The sequence below is a fragment of the Lolium perenne genome, chromosome 7 (assembly GCF_019359855.2).
Source record: "Lolium perenne isolate Kyuss_39 chromosome 7, Kyuss_2.0, whole genome shotgun sequence".
Lineage (NCBI taxonomy): Eukaryota > Viridiplantae > Streptophyta > Magnoliopsida > Poales > Poaceae > Lolium > Lolium perenne.
This window is the reverse complement of record NC_067250.2, coordinates 251,727,056-251,743,820: the sequence shown is the minus strand read 5'-3', so window position 1 is coordinate 251,743,820 and position 16,765 is coordinate 251,727,056. Positions and strand designations below refer to the sequence as shown.

The following is a 16,765-nucleotide window of genomic DNA, read 5'->3' as shown; positions in this document are numbered from 1 at the left end:
CTATTGGATCCAAGTTTAGGTGGTGCTCGGCAAGTTCCCTGGGTACTCCTGGCATGTCAGCTGGACACCATGCGAAGATCTTCCAGTGCTCACGGAGGAACTCGACGAGCGCGCTTTCCTATGCGAGGTCCATGTTTGTTGCGATGGACGTCGTTTTCTTCGGATCTGTCGGGTGGATCTGCACTTCCTTAGAATCTTTTGCGGTATTGAAAGTTGATTCCTTGTTGGGCCTCCCTACATCTGGCAATACATCATAATCAGTCATGAGCCTTGACGTTGCATACTCTGCTTGCATCCCGAAAGTTTCTGATAGTCGATGAAAATCTTGTCGCATTTATCGGCTAACGCGAAGCTTCCTTTGACCGTGATTGGTCCCTTGGGCCCAGGTAGCCTCCAAAGCAGGTACGTGTAATGTGGTACCGCCATAAATCTGGCATATGCTGGTCGTCCCAACAAAGCGTGATACTGTGATGGGAAATCCACAACTTCGAATTCCAACCTTTCTATCCTGTAGTTTTCTCGGGTCCCAAACTGAACGTCGAGATTGATCCTCCCCAATGGGTAGCTTGGCTTCTCTGGTGTGATACCATGGAAACGTGTGTCGGTTGGTTTCAAGTTTGCTAGGGAGATGTTCATCTTCCTTAGCGTGTCTGCGTACATAAGGTTTAAACTGCTGCCGCCATCTATAAACACTCGAGATACGTTGAATCCTGCAATTACTGCTGGTAAGATAAGTGCTGATTGCCCTGGTCGAGGAACTTGCTGCGGGTGATCCGCTATTGTGAAGCCAATGTCTTGCCCTGACCAATTTAGGTACTCCACCGTTGGTGGAGGCATCTTCTCTGCCATAAACACTTGCCGCGAGATTACCTTTTGAGCCCTATTAGATGGCCTAGCTTTTTGAATTATCGAGACTGCACCATTATTGTTCAGATCAACATACGGAGGTGGTTGTGGTGCTGCCGCTATTCTGAGCTGATGCCGATTTTCGTCTGTGATCACGGGAGGAGGTGGCAAGTGGATCTCACTCCTGGGCCCTTGGGGGTTTCTATTTGCTGCTTGAGCATTAGCCATCCCTGCGACCCGCAGCATTGCTTGGAAATTGCGGCAGTCTTTCTGCAGATGTCCTGATTGCCTTTTCCCATTGCTGTCGAGATAAAAATGTATCTGGCACGGCCCATTCATCATATCTTCGGGAGTTACGAAAGATCTCTGAAACCTTGACCCGCTATTTTGCCTGTTATCTCTATTGTCGCCTTGCTGTGAATTACTTCTTTGGTAGTCATCTCTATTGTTTCCTCCATTGTTTCCCCGAAAACCAGCCGATATTTGGCCAGGTGCATCGTAGCTCGAGAATTATCGAGGAAATCGACGTCTATTATGAAAATTTCGACTGCGGTCCTCCTCTGGGGACCTATGTCGTTTGTTATGTACCGCATCTTCACCATCTGCCCATATGTTTGCTATTTCCATTAATGCTGACACTGTCCTTGGGTTTGTCCTTCCCAAGTCCTCCACGAAATCTCCTCGTCGAACTCCTGCTACAAACGCATCTATCGCTCTCTCGTCAGATATATTTTCTGCTGAGTTTTTGATGATGTTCCACCTTTGGATGTACTTCCTCATTGATTCATCATGCTTTTGTCGACATGACCTCAACTCCTCTAGTGTCGCAGGTTTCTTGCAGGTTGACCAGAAATTCTTAATAAACACATCCTCAAAACTCTCCCAGCTGTCGATGGAACCTGGGGGAAGCTTTTTTATCCACGATCTGGCGGCTCCGCTCAAATGTATCTGGATGCTCTGCATGGCTGTTGCTCTGGTCCCGCCTATCAACTTTACTGTCTCGAGGTAATCGACTAGCCAATCCTCGGGGTCTTGCAGGCCATCGAATTTCTTGAAACTATCGGGTAGCTTGAATCCTGATGGAACTCGAGTTTTTCGGACCCGTCGTGTGAAACATGGGAGTCCACACATATCCTCTTCAGCAAGTTCTAGTGAATGCCGACGTTCCCTTCTTTCTTGTCGCGCTCTATCAACTCTAGCCTGAGTTGTTGTGTCTCTGGCTCCACTCGCTCTCGGTGGATCTTGCACTGCTGCGGTAGGTCTCGGACTATTTTGCCTTGCAGTTCCTTCGGGAGGTGTGGCTGCGAACGCTGCTCCCATGGCTCCACATCCTGCCATGGCCATATTGTACAATGCTTCTCTTGGATCTCCGGGAGGTGGCTTTGACGCTAAGATGAAAGCTTGTGTCGCCATGTACCCTGCTTCCGGTGTTTTTGGGATAATATTCCCCCTCGTGTCGATTGACATAAAGGACATGTCGAGGTTTTGGATTAAAGTCTCTCTTTCAGCCTTCGGTATATTTTGCAGCCGAGATCTTGCTCTCCTCCGGGCTTCTCTGTGACTATCTCCTGAAGTTCCTGATTGTCGACTTAATTCCGCTCGTCGCCTGCTTGATGCGGAAGCTGCCTCCCTTCTTCTGTTCAAAGCAGTTGTCTGTTTTTCCAATTCTCTTCCAGCTCGGGCGAGTCTATATTGATAAGCTTGCAATTCTTCGACCGTAGCAGTTGTCTCCATTGGTTCAGAACCATCTATAGCTTTTGCTGCTCTATCCCATGATGCTTGTGGAAGTTGAATCCTCACGCGTGGTGTGGGCCCGACATATTTAGTGCCCAAACCTCGCCTTAGGTCAGAGGGATCGACGTATGGATTTCCCAAGTCGTCGAAAGCCTCTGATGTTTACTCTTGATCGCGACTTGCTTCTCCGATGGCGTAGATCTGATGATATTTTGAGTTCTGAACTTCGCTTGGTTTGGTGACACCATCATAGAGATTGGTGAAGACCTTTCCAATAGAGATGGACTTGTCGACGAAATCGAAGCTGTCGGTGTCGCTCGAATCATCGCTTATATAGGAGTCCGCAGATGACTCGAAGGACATGTCGCTGAAGATCTTGGCGAGTTTTTCGCTTGCCTTGGTGCCGATGAAGCATGACGATGAAGTCTTCTCGTTGCCTGACTCGATGGATGATGCTGAGCTTGAGAAGTCAGGATCAACCGCCGATAATCCCGACGAGAGATCGGAACTTCGAGACGATACGCTCCTTCTTTCTCGACGCGGAAGTGGAACTTTCCAAACGTCATCTCCATGGGCTCCTCCAGATACGCATATGCATCCAAACGGGAGGGCGGGTGAGGAACAAAATCAACGAGACCAGTTTCGATCTGTTTACCTTTGTCCATGATGTTGCTAGCAACCGATGAAGTCGACGATCTTGAACGTGCCATCGAGATCAGCTCCTTGTCGCCTCTAGATCCCCACGGACGGCGCCAATTGACAAGGTATCAACTTGTCAATGCCTACAAGTAGTAGACTAGGGTTTCGTTGGATGTAGAGGGCAAGTAGATCTCGAAGGTTTCAGCCGAAAAGTACTCGATGATGTAAAAACTAGGGTTTGTGAGACAATGATTCGATGATCTCTTTGTCCCTCGACTCCCCCTTATATAGGAGGTGGAGCCGAGCGATTCGTATTGTACAAGTTACAGAGTCCGGGAAGGCTTCCAACTCCTCCCGTAATATTACAAGTGTTCTCTCCTAATACAATTCTAACTTTCCTTAATATCAACTTGGGCTTCCGATTCTTCTTATTCTTCGAGTCGTGGGCCTTCAGTAAACCCCGGGTACTATCTTCGGCAGGCCCATTGGGGATGCCTATGTCAAGTGGTGTCTCTCCAATAAGATAAATAGAATGTTGGGTGAACAAATTACAGTTGGGCAATTGACAGAATAGAGAGGGCATAACAATGCACATACATATCATGATGACTAATATGAGATTTACTTAGGACATTACGACAAAGAACATAGACCGCTATCCAGCATGCATCTATGCCTAAAAAGTCCACCTTCGGGTTAGCATCCGTACCCCTTCCAGTATTAAGTTTCAAACAACAGAAAATTGCATTAAGTACTGTGCATAATGTAAACAATACAAATATCCTTAGACAAAGCATTGATGTTTTATCCCTAGTGGCAACAACACATCCACAACCTTAGGGGTTGCTGTCACTCCCCCAGATTCAATGGAGACATGAACCCACTATCGAGCATAAATACTCCCTCTTGGAGTTACAAGTATCAACTTGGCCAGAGCCTCTACTAGCAACGGAGAGCATGCAAGATCATAAATAACATATATATGATAGATCAATAATCAACTTGACATAGTATTCCATATTCATCGGATCCCAACAAACACAACATGTAGCATTACGAATAGATGATCTTGATCATGATAGGCAGCTCACAAGATCTAAACATGATAGCACAAGAGGAGAAGACAACCATCTAGCTACTGCTATGGACCCATAGTCCAAGGATGAACTACTCACGCATCAGTCCGGAGGCGGGCATGGTGATGTAGAGCCCTCCGGTGATGATTCCCCTCTCCGGCAGGGTGCCGGAGGCGATCTTCAGAACCTCCCGAGATGAGGTTGACGACGGCGGCGTCTCAGTATGTTTTCTCGTATCGTGGCTCTCGGTACTAGGGTTTTCACGACGGAGAGATTATATATGCGAAGGGGCAGAGTCAGGGGATGCTCGAGGGGCCCACCCCATAGGGCGGCGCGGCCAGGGGTGGGGCCGCGCCCCCCTAGGGTGGGGCCGCCTCGTCGCCCCTCTTCGTCTCCTCTTCAGACTTCTGGAAGGCTCCGTGGAAAATAAGACCGTGGGCTTTTGTTTCGTCCAATTCCGAGAATATTTCCTGTGTAGGATTTCTGAAACCGAAAATAGCAGAAAACAGGAACTGGTGCTTCGGCATCTTGTTAATAGGTTAGTGCCGGAAAATGCATCAAAATGATATAAAGTGTATATAAAACATGTGAGTATTGTCATAAAACTAGCATGGAACATAAGAAATTATAGATACGTTTGAGACGTATCAAGCATCCCCAAGCTTAGTTCCTACTCGCCCTCGAGTAGGTAAACGATAACAAGGATAATTTCTGAAGTGACATGCTACTATCATAATCTTGATCAATACTATTGTAAAGGATATGAGATGAATGAAGTGATTCAAAGCAATGGTAAAGATAATGACTAAACAACTGAATCGATCATATAGCAAAGACTTTTCATGAATAGTACTTTCAAGACAAGCATCAATAAGTCTTGCATAAGAGTTAACTCATAAAGCAATAGCTTCTTAATAGAAGGTTTTGAAGCAACACAAAGGAAGATATAAGTTTCAGCAGTTGCTTTCAACTTCAACATGTATATCTCATGGATAATTATCAACACAAAGTAATATGATGAATGCAAATAAGTAAGTATGTAAGAATCAATGCATACAGTTGACACAAGTGTTTGCTTCTAAGATAGAAAGAAGTAGGTAAACTGACTCAACATAAAGTAAAAGAAAGGCCCTTCGCAGAGGGAAGCAGGGATTACTCATGTGCTGGAGCTTTTTATTTTGAAAACATGGAAACAATTTTGTCAACGGTAGTAATAATTCATATGTGTTATGCATAAAACATCCTATAAGTTGCAAGCCTCATGCATCGAATACCAATAGTGCTCGCACCTTGTCCTAATTAGCTCGGATTCCCATGGATTATCATTGCATTACATATGTTTCAACCAAGTGTCACAAAGGGGTACCTCTATGCCACCTGTACAAAGGTCCAAGGAGATAAATCGCATCTGATTTCTCGATTTTGATAGATCTCAACTTGAGGACATCCATACCGGGACAACATAGAAAACAGATAATGGACTCCTCTTTTATGCTTTAAGCATTCAACAACAGATAATATTCTCATAAGAGATTTGAGGATTAATGTCCAAGCTGAAACTTCCACCATGATACATGGCTTTGGTTAGTGGCCCAATGTTATTCTCTAACAATATGCATACTCAAACCATTCAACTCATGTCAAATCTCCCTTACTTCAGACAAGACGAACATGCATAGCAACTCACATGATATTCAACAAAGGTGTAACAGTTGATGGCGTCCCCAGAAACATGGTTACCGCTCAACAAGCAACTTATAAGAAATAAGATACATAAGCGACATATTCTTTACCACAATAGTTTTTTAGGCTACTTTCCCATGAGCTATGTATTGCAAAGACAAGGAATGAAATTTTTAAAGGTAGCATGCAAGCAATTTACTTGGAATGGCAGAGAAATACCACATAGTAGGTAGTTATGGTGGACACAAATGGCATAAGTTTTGGCTCAAGGTTTTGGATGCACGAGAAGCATTCCCTCTCAGTACAAGGCTTTGGCTAGCAAGGTTGTTTGAAGCAAACACAAGTATGAACCGGTACGGCAAAACTTACATAAGAACATATTGCAAGCATTATAAGACTCTACACTGTCTTCCTTGTTGTTCAAACACTTTTACCAGAAAATATCTAGACTTTAGAGAGACCAATCATGCAAACCAAATTTCAACAAGCTCTACGGTAGTTCTCCACTAATAGGTTTAAACTACATGATGCAAGAGCTTAAACATGATCTATTTGAGAGCTCAAAACAATTGCCAAGTATCAAATTATTCAAGACCATATACCAATTACCACATGAAGCATTTTCTGTATCCAACCAAACAGAAATGAATGAAGCGGTTTTCAACCTTCGCCATGAACATTAAAAGTAAAACTAAGAACACCATTGTTCAATATGAAAAAGCGGAGCGTGTCTTTCTCCCACACAATGAATGCTAGGATCCGAATGTATTCAAACACAAAAAAAAGTAAAAACATACAGACGCTCCAAGTAAAGCACATAAGATGTGACGAAATAAAAATATAGTTTCACTAGAGGTGACCTGATAAGTTGTTGATGAAGAAGGGGATGCCTTGGGCATCCCCAAGCTTAGATGCTTTAGTCTTCTTGAAATATGCAGGGATGAACCACGGGGGCATCCCCAAGCTTAGACTTTTTACTCTTCTTGATCGTATTATATCATCCTCCTCTCTTGATTCTTGAAAACTTCCTCCACACCAAACTCAAAACAATCTCATTAGAGGGTTAGTGCATAATCAAAAATTCACATGTTCAGAGAGGACACAATCATTCCCAACACTTCTGAACATTACCCAAGGCTACTGAAAGTTAATGGAGCAAGGAAATCCACTCAACACAGTAAAAGAGGCAATGTGAAATAAAAGGCAGAATCTGTCAAAATAGAATAGTCCGTAAAGACGAATTTTTTAGAGGCACTTAACATGCTCAGATGAAGAAGCTCAAATTGAATGAAAGTTGCGTACATATCTGAGGATTACTCATGAATTTTCCCAGATTTTTATGACTCTCCTACAGAGAGATCTACTCAAATTCGTGACAGCTAGAAATCTGTTTCTGCGCAGAAGTCCAAATCTAGTATCAACCTTACTATCAAAGACTTTACTTGGCACAACAATGCAATAAAATAAAGATACAAAGGTATTGCTACAGTAGTAACAAGCACCTTGACTCAAATATAAAGCAAAAATTGCAGAAATAAACTAATGGGTTGTCTCCCATAAGCGCTTTTCTTTAACGACTTTCAGCTAGGCGCAGGAAGTGTAAATCAAGTAACATCAAGAGAAGAAGCATCAACATCATAATTTTTTCTAATAATAGAATCAAAAGGCAACTTCATTCTCTTTCTAGGGAAGTGTTCCATACCTTTCTTAAGAGCGAATTGATATTTAATATTTCATTCTTTCATATCAATAATAGCACCAACAGTTCAAAGAAAGGGTCTTCCCAAAATAATAGGACAAGATGCATTGCATTCAATATCCAAGACAACAAAATCAACGGGGACAAGGTTATTGTTAACCGTAATGTGAACATTATCAATTCTCCCCAAAGGTTTATTTATAGAATTATCAGCAAGATTAACATCCAAATAACAATATTTCAATGGTGGCAAGTCAAGCATATCATAGAGTTTCTTAGGCATAACAGAAATACTTGCACCAAGATCACATAAAGCATTACAATCAAAATCATTGACCTTCATTTTAATGATGGGCTCCCAACCATCTTCCAACTTCCTAGGAATAGAAGTTTCAAGTTTTAATTTCTCTTCTCTAGCTTGAGAGCATTTGTAATATGTTTTGTAAAGGCCAAATTTATAGCACTAGCATTAGAACTTCTAGCAAGTTTTTGCAAGAACTTAATAACTTCAGAGATATGACAATTATCAAAATCAAAACCATTATGATCTAAAACAACGGGATCATAGTCCCCAATACTCTGAAAAATTTCAGCACTTTTATCACAAACAGTTTCAGCAGTTTAAGGCAATTTTGCATGCTTTGTATTAGAAGTAGAATTACGGCCAACACCAATTATTTTACCATTGATAGTAGGAGGTTTAGAAACATGTGAAGCATCAACATTACTAGTGGTGGTAATAGTCCAAACTTTAGCTACATTATTTTCTTTAGCAAGTTTTTCTTCTCTTTCCCACCTAGCATGCAATTCAGCCATCATTCTAATATTGTCATTAATTCGAACTTGGATAGCATTTGCTGTAGCAAATGACTTAATATCTTTAGTTTCATTAGGCATAACTTTCAGTTTTAAAAGATCAACATCAGCAGCAAGACTATCAACCTTAGAAGCAAGAACATCAATTTTACCAAGCTTTTCCTCAACAGATTTGTTAAAAGCAGTTTGTGTACTAATAAATTCTTTAAGCATGACTTCAAGACCAGAGGATACACTCCTACTATTGTTGTAAGAACTACCATAAGAATTACCATAACCATTACCATTATTAGAAGGATATGGCCTATAGTTGTTACCAAATTATTCCTATAAGCATTGTTGTTGAAATTATTACTTTTAATGAAGTTCACCTCAACATGCTCTTCTTGAGCAACCAATGAAGCTAAAGGAACATTATTAGGATCAACATTATGTCTACCATTAACAAGCATAGACATAATAACATCAATCTTATCACTCAAGGAGGAGGTTTCTTCAACAGAATTTACCTTCTTACCTTGAGGAGTCCTTTCAGTGTGCCATTCAGAGTAGTTGATCATCATATCATCAAGAAGCTTTGTTGCGGCACCCAAAGTGATGGACATAAAAGTACCTCCAGCAGCTGAATCCAATAGGTTCCTTGAAGAAAAATTTAATCCTGCATAAAAGGTTTGGATGATCATCCAAGTAGTTAGTACATGTGTAGGGCAATTCTTTACCAAAGATTTCATTCTTTCCCATGCTTGGGCAACATGTTCATTATCCAATTGCTTAAAATTCATAATGCTACTTCTCAAAGATATAATTTTAGCTGGAGGATAATATCTTCCAATGAAAGCATCTTTACGTTTAGTCCATGAATCAATACTATTCTTAGGCAAAGATAGCAACCAATCTTTAGCTCTTCCTCTTAAGGAGAAAGGAAACAATTTCAGTTTTATAATGTCTCCATCTACATCCTTATACTTTTGCATTTCACAAAGTTCAACAAAATTATTAAGATGGGCAGCAGCATCATCAGTACTAACACCAGAAAATTGCTCTCTCATAACAAGATTTAGTAAATCAGGTTTAATTTCATAAAATTCTGCTGTAGTGGCAGGTGGAGCAATAGGTGTGCATATGAAATCATTATTATTTGTGCTAGTGAAATCACACAACTTAGTGTTCTCAGGAGTATTCATTTTAACAATAATAAAAATAAGTAAAGCAAACTAAGTTAAGTAAAGTAAAACAATTAACTATTTTTTTGTGTTTTTGATATAAACAAAGCAAACAAGACAGAAAATAAAGTAAAGTAAAGCAAGACAATAACCGAAGTAAAGAGATTGGATGTGAGAGACTCCCCTTGCAGCGTGTCTTGATCTCCCTGGCAACGGCGCCAGAAAAAGAGCTTGATGACGCGTGAAGCACACGTCCGTTGGGAACCCCAAGAGGAAGGTGTGATGCGTACAGCAGCAAGTTTTCCCTCAGTAAGAAACCAAGGTTATCGAACCAGTAGGAGATGAAGGCCACATGAAGGTTGTTGGTGAAGGAGTGTAGTGCGGCGCAACACCAGGGATTCCGGCGCCAACGTGGAACTTGGACAACACAAGTAAAATACTTTGCCCCAACTTAACAGTGAGGTTGTCAATCTCACCGGCTTGATGTAAACAAAGGATTAAACGTATGGTGTGGAGAATGATGTTTGTTTGCAAAGAGCAGCAGAGAACAATGATTGCAGTAGATTGTATTTCAGATGTAAAGAATGGACCGGGGTCCACAGTTCACTAGTGGTGTCTCTCCAATAAGATAAATAGCATGTTGGGTGAACAAATTACAGTTGGGCAATTGTCACAATAGAGAGGGCATAACAATGCACATACATATCATGATGACTAATATGAGATTTACTTAGGGTATTACGACAAAGAACATAGACCGCTATCCAGCATGCATCTATGCCTAAAAAGTCCACCTTCGGGTTAGCATCCGCACCCCTTCCAGTATTAAGTTGCAAACAACAGACAATTGCATTAAGTAATATGCGTAATGTAAACAATACAAATATCCTTAGACAAAGCATTGATGTTTTATCCCTAGTGGCAACAGCACATCCACAACCTTAGGGGTTGCTGTCACTCCCCCAGATTCAATGGAGACATGAACCCACTATCGAGCATAAATACTCCCTCTTGGAGTTACAAGTATCAACTTGGCCAGAGCCTCTACTAGCAACGGAGAGCATGCAAGATCATAAATAACACATATATGATAGATCAATAATCAACTTGACATAGTATTCCATATTCATCGGATCCCAACAAATACAACATGTAGCATTACAAATAGATGATCTTGATCATGATAGGCAGCTCACAAGATCTAAACATGATAGCACAAGAGGAGAAGACAACCATCTAGCTACTGCTATGGACCCATAGTCCAAGGATGAACTACTCACGCATCAGTCCGGAGGCGGGCATGGTGATGTAGAGCCCTCCGGTGATGATTCCCCTCTTCGGCAGGGTGCCGGAGGCGATCTTCAGAACCTCCCGAGATGAGGTTGATGGCGGCGGCGTCTCAGTATGTTTTCTCGTATCATGGCTCTCGGTACTAGGGTTTTCGCGACGGAGAGATTATATAGGCGAAGGGGCAGAGTCGGGGGACGCTCGAGGGGCCCACCCCATAGGGCGGCGCGGCCAGGGGTGGGGCCGCGCCCCCCTAGGGTGTGGCCGCCTCGTCGCCCCTCTTCGTCTCCTCTGTGGACTTCTGGAAGGCTCCGTGGAAAATAAGACCGTGGGCTTTTGTTTCGTCCAATTCCAAGAATATTTCCTGTGTAGGATTTCTGAAACCGAAAATAGCAGAAAACAGGAACTGGCGCTTCGGCATCTTGTTAATAGGTTAGTGCCGGAAAATGCATCAAAATGATATAAAGTGTATATAAAACATGTGAGTATTGTCATAAAACTAGCATGGAACATAAGAAATTATAGATACGTTTGAGACGTATCACACTTGTTCAAAAAAAAAATTTAATGAAGATCTGGCAAAAGACATTGGTTCATTTGCACCAAATCTTTCTACACCACACTAGTGGAAAACGGGGCATTAGCACCGGTTGGCCAACCGGTGCAAAGAATCTGGTGCTAAAACCGGTGCTAAAGGGGCACCACGTGGCGGCTGCCGAGCGTCCGGGTGAGAGGACCGTTAGCACCGGTTCGCAACACGAACCAGTGCTAAAGGGTCTGTCGTGGCAGGAAAACGCTCTAAAACGCTGTCGTGGCAGAACCCCGCTACCGGTGCCATTTTTTATATCCAATTTTTTTCGAATTATTTTTCACTCCCTCTTTTTTTCTATTTTTATTCAAAATTTCTAATATTTTAGTTATTTGACAAGTTTAGTCTCTAACTACACTTATATCTAGTCAAATTACTTACTCGTGATCAAACTTCCCGCTCGGTCACCCATCCTCCCACTACTCCAGCACTATCACGGTTAACTTCCGAGTTCCTCCCGTCCCGGTTCCAAGGCGCGCATGTATGTGATACTAGTATCATATCAATCCTATTAACACGTTGGTCGATGTCATATTTCTTTATTGTTTGAATTTTAAATAATTATTTTAATAAACAAAAGTAATGATATAATAATAATCTTGAATAAATAAATAAACATTAACTTTTAATTTGTATTATTTAAAAAATATTAATTTGAATTTTGTTTTGCCAAACCTAGAACATGAAATTTTGAAAATCTAAAATTTGCTAAAAGTAATAATAATCTTTATGCAGGATGCAATTATGAATTTTAATTTTTTAAAAAAATAAAAAATCCTGAATTTCTAGCAAAAACTAAAATCTTCCTGCTTTCATATTTTCATTTGGAATTTTGATAATATAAAAATTTGCTAACCGGGTATAGCCCGGTGAATTTGGATGTAACTTTTTCCCACGATCATTTTGATATATTATACGCTTTTTCCCGACGTCGTATGCAAAAGTTAGTGCCATTTTACCTTTTTCTAAACTTTTTTTGAAAATAAAGTCGAAATTCAAATTTGTAACATACATGACTCTCAAAAGATTTTATTTTTTGAATTTTCTATCATTTACTTTTGTATTTTACCTTTAGCACCGGTTCGTGCCACAAACCGGTGCTAAAGGTCCCGCACGAACCAGTGCTAAAACTCTGCCTCTCGAACCGGTGCTAATACATCCTTTAGTCTGTGTTCGTAGCCGGTTCGGTGCTAAAGCTCCAGGCAGCTCTGAACCAAAACCTATTTTTCTACTAGTGCCAGCTCCGCCACTGTTAACATAAGACATGTGTTCTACGTCCTATCGGGTTGTTTCGACGATGTTTACGGGGCATAGTTTCTAATACCATTTTTGTCGTATTAAATGGTTTTTAGTTTCACCTATTTTTATTATTATTTGAAATATGATACTCTCTCTGATTCATATTATTTGACGGTAATGTAGACGTATCTAGGTACATTTTAGTTATAGATACAACCAATTTAGCATCAAGTAATATGGATCGGAGGTAGTATTGTGTTTCAAATGCTCAATACAACAATTCCAACCAAGTTTCACAAATATTTCAATGTGGTTTCATTGCGTTGACTAGCATGTGTGTGGGGCCCAGAGAAGGAATACAATATGTAGAGAACGAGAGAACAAAATCAAAACCAGAGAATGTATGTCACCTCTTGTAAAGATGCCTTGTGTTTTTGTTTTTGAGAGAATAAAGATACCTTGTGTTGTGGTGCCATGTGATTGGTTGCATGCTTGTGACTTGTGAGTTCATGGTAGAGTTGCATTCCCTTGTGCTTTGTTGTGTATTTTGCACATATGTATAAATTAAACAAAATAATAATGAACAAACAATAGAACTTTGAAGTCATGGTTAACAAATTAGTTTCAGCCCTCTTCTATATGTGCAGGCTTTGTTTCGTGATAAGGGTTTTCCACCTCCCTAAGCAACAAGGACTAGACACCCCGTCACCCTGTTTGCATCGCGTGGCTTCTGACACGACGAATGCATGTACAAACTTACAAGCTAGAAGAATTTAAGTAAAATATATGAACAAAAAGGAACTATAAATCAGAGACTCGGAAGGGATCGACTCCAGCTGGCCACCTAGATCAATTTAGCAGGGCTTGCCGGGCCTGCAAGGCATGGAGCCGGCAAATCGTGTGAGCCTGGTGACGTATGATCCGTCCTTGGGATTGATGAGATCGTTCTGGTCGAACTTCCTCTGGTTGTCGCCGCCGGTGTTGTTGAAGACGGCACCATTCATCAGTAGGTCCTCCTGTGAGTGCCACACCCAGTTCCTCCACTCCGCCTCCGCGGCGCCTATCTGCTTGGTGACCTGCTTTGCCGCCAGGTTCGGCGGCGCGATGTACCGGTTGCCATGGCTGATGATCGTCGGGTTCTTGCTGCCGCCGATGGCGTACATGAGCCAGTGGGTGTAGTCGTTGTTCACGACGTGGAAGAATCCCCATCGGCATCTAATAATTTGGCAAAAGGCAATTCAATCTTAATATAAGCAGTTATTGTGAGGAAAATTGACTAGATTGAGATGATGATGATGATGATGACCTTGGCATTCTCTGCACGAGCCCTCTTCCGAAGTGGTTAAAGGCGACGGTGATCTGCATGATCTCGTCCTTGGGGTTGCTGTCGCTGGAGCCGAAGAGCATGACGTCGTTGTGGTTGGTGAGGTGGCAGTTGGAGATGGTGACGCCGGTGGACTCGGCGATGACGTCGACGAGGCCGTCCTGGCAGTTGGCCAGGGAGAGGTGGTCGAGCCAGACCTTGGTGGAGCCGAAGACGCTGACGCCGTCGCCGTCGGACTGGGTGCGGAAGCCGGCGTGCTGCGGCGAGTCCCGGATCCTGCCGCCCTTGCCGACGATAAGGTCGTTGAGGTGGATGTTGTGGATGATGACGTTGTGCGCGTACTGCACGGTGATCTGGCACCCGTCGGCGAAGCGCACCTGCGCGCCCCGGCCGTCGATGGTCTTGTCGCTGCCGACCAGCAGCTCCTCCTTGAGCTCGATCAGCATGGACCTGGCGAAGATGATCCACAGTGGCTCCGTCTGGATCACGCCCCACCGGAGCGTGCCGGGGCGGGGTTCCAGCACGTCGTCGTCGCTGCCGTCCGTGACGATGTAGATCTTCCCGCCGAGCCCGCCCGTGGTGTTCCGGCCGAACCCCTGCGCGCACTGGGCCAGACGCATCCGGTCTGTCGCCCAGTCCTTGCGGCACCGCCAGCAGCGGTCGATCGGGTTCGTCGCGATGCACGGCCCGCTGAACCTGTGGTGCTTGCCCAGCATCTGCCGCCTCGCGCTGCTCTCCTCCTTCATGGCTCGGTGGACGGCGCGGTTGAAGCTGTTGGTGACCTCGACGGGGTCAGGGTGGTAGGTGGCCTCCGCGGCGGCGCGGGCCTGCAGCCTGCGCTGCTCCCAGTGCTCATCGTACTCAGCGATGTTGGCCTCCGACACGGCCGCCGACGACAGGAAGAAGAAGACGACGTAAAGGACGAGGGAGACGGGCCTGTTCCACTGGAACCCCTCCATGGCTTCACTTTTTTTTTATTAGATCCTATATAGCTCGATCTTCTCGATCGATCGTTCCCTTGCAGTACCGCTACGATGGAGCTCCCGCCCTCCTCCTACCTCGTGATGGCCTTGATTATTCTGTGTATGAAGGTAGGATGGCGAGCTCCATCAGGGTTATTGCTCGATCGAGGTGAGCAGGAACGAGGAGGGATATATAGCTTGGACGGGTGTGTCGAGAAGAGAGTGGTGACTAATTTGGGAGTGGTGAAGCGACGAGAGAGGAGAGCGCACCTCGCGCATGCTCCGGCGTGTTGTCGCCATGAGTGAACGTTAATTCAAGGACCGTGCTTGGCCTGCGCATGCCACCACTCACCGTCGCCGGTGTTTAGAGTCTATTCCTATTCTTGGTCGCTAACTCGCTATGCATATGCAACGTTGAACACTTGGACATAGGACTCGAGAGGAGGGAAGGAGGAAGCATTGCGTGCCGGGAGATTTTTTTCGAAATGGGGAAAAAATCGCCCCAGCTTCTGCATCCAAAGGATGCACACGGCTTTTTTTTGCCGGGAGATGAACTCCAGTGAAACTTTGGAAACAGTTTGGTACGGAATGTTTTGTGTGTTTCAGAGCAAACTCCAGTGAAACTTGGAAATCAGTTTTATACGAAAACATGGGGATTCAAATTTTCAAATGAAATGAAAGCCACCTTAGGCCTTATTCGTAGGGATTTTTCAGGATAAAAACGGCCCAGCCCGAGATCCCCAATAATCCCCGATGGGCCTTTTTGTAGGCCGGGTTCAGACGGGTTGAACCCTAGATATCCGTGGAAAACCAGGGGACACTAGTGTTATATTCAGTATCCCCAATCCACGACCATCACATCTCTCGGTGCATGTTTCTCATTTTCTCTGTGACGCCTAGCGGCAGAGCTCACATCCTACACAGGCGACAACGTCCATGGAGGCACAAGCAACTCCTGCTGCATCTTCCCTCCAGCCCGCGAGATCCGCCACTGTCATCCTCGTGGTGTAAGGGCAGGACCAGAAGAGGATGGAAGAGGTTTGGAGGGGATTGACTGAGAGGAGTGGTTTCAACCAATTCCTTAGGGGCTTATCCCCACTAATTCCCCATAAACCACTAGTGCAAAACAAGATCTTAGGCCTCCTTTGGCGGGCTGGGTTTGACATGTTTTTACGGTGTAATTTCCAAGCCCAATTCACTACATACCGAAACACTTGAAGCACCATTTGGTAGGCTGGTGTTGGTGTTGGACTGGCCTAGCCCCACCAACCTGCTGATACTCACTCCCTTTGATGGGGATTAGAGACACCCCCACCCACCTCAGTTTTTAGTCGTTGAACTCTTTGTTGCTCTGGCAACACAGCCAGCTCGGCGGCACCGCCGACTCTCCTATGTCCTCACTCATTTCAGCTGGTTTGGGAACCTTCCATCAGCCCCTTCACCATCTTCTCCGCACTTCGATGGCCCCACACCGACGTCTCCTCCACCTCGCGCCAGGCTATGCTTCACCAGCCATCTTGTCCTGTTCGACCTGGATGTCGCCAGTGTTGCTACCGCTCGCGTCCCTCCTCAAGAGACCGTCGTTGCAGTTGGCAGCAAGGGATCAAGCGATGTATGCGAGCGCGATGTGGTGGGGAGGGCACATGGTGGAGATGTTCGAGGCTCAAGTCGTTCGCGACAACTAGTGATGGAGAAGGGAGTACGACCC

The 16,765-nt window shown here is 44.0% G+C and overlaps 1 protein-coding gene across 1 annotated transcript; it reads right to left on the bottom strand.

Moving 5' to 3' along the window:
• Nucleotides 1-13,527: 13,527 nt before the first annotated feature.
• On the bottom strand, nucleotides 13,528-15,236 carry LOC127313312 (pectate lyase). The gene is made up of 2 exons (XM_051343854.2): nucleotides 14,078-15,236; nucleotides 13,528-13,986 (listed from the first exon to the last, which is right to left on the bottom strand). The coding sequence occupies exons 1-2, from the start codon at nucleotides 15,052-15,054 to the stop codon at nucleotides 13,626-13,628; spliced, it is 1,338 nt and encodes a 445-aa protein (XP_051199814.1). The 5' UTR covers nucleotides 15,055-15,236; the 3' UTR covers nucleotides 13,528-13,625.
• Between the last annotated feature and the right edge of the window lie 1,529 nt (nucleotides 15,237-16,765).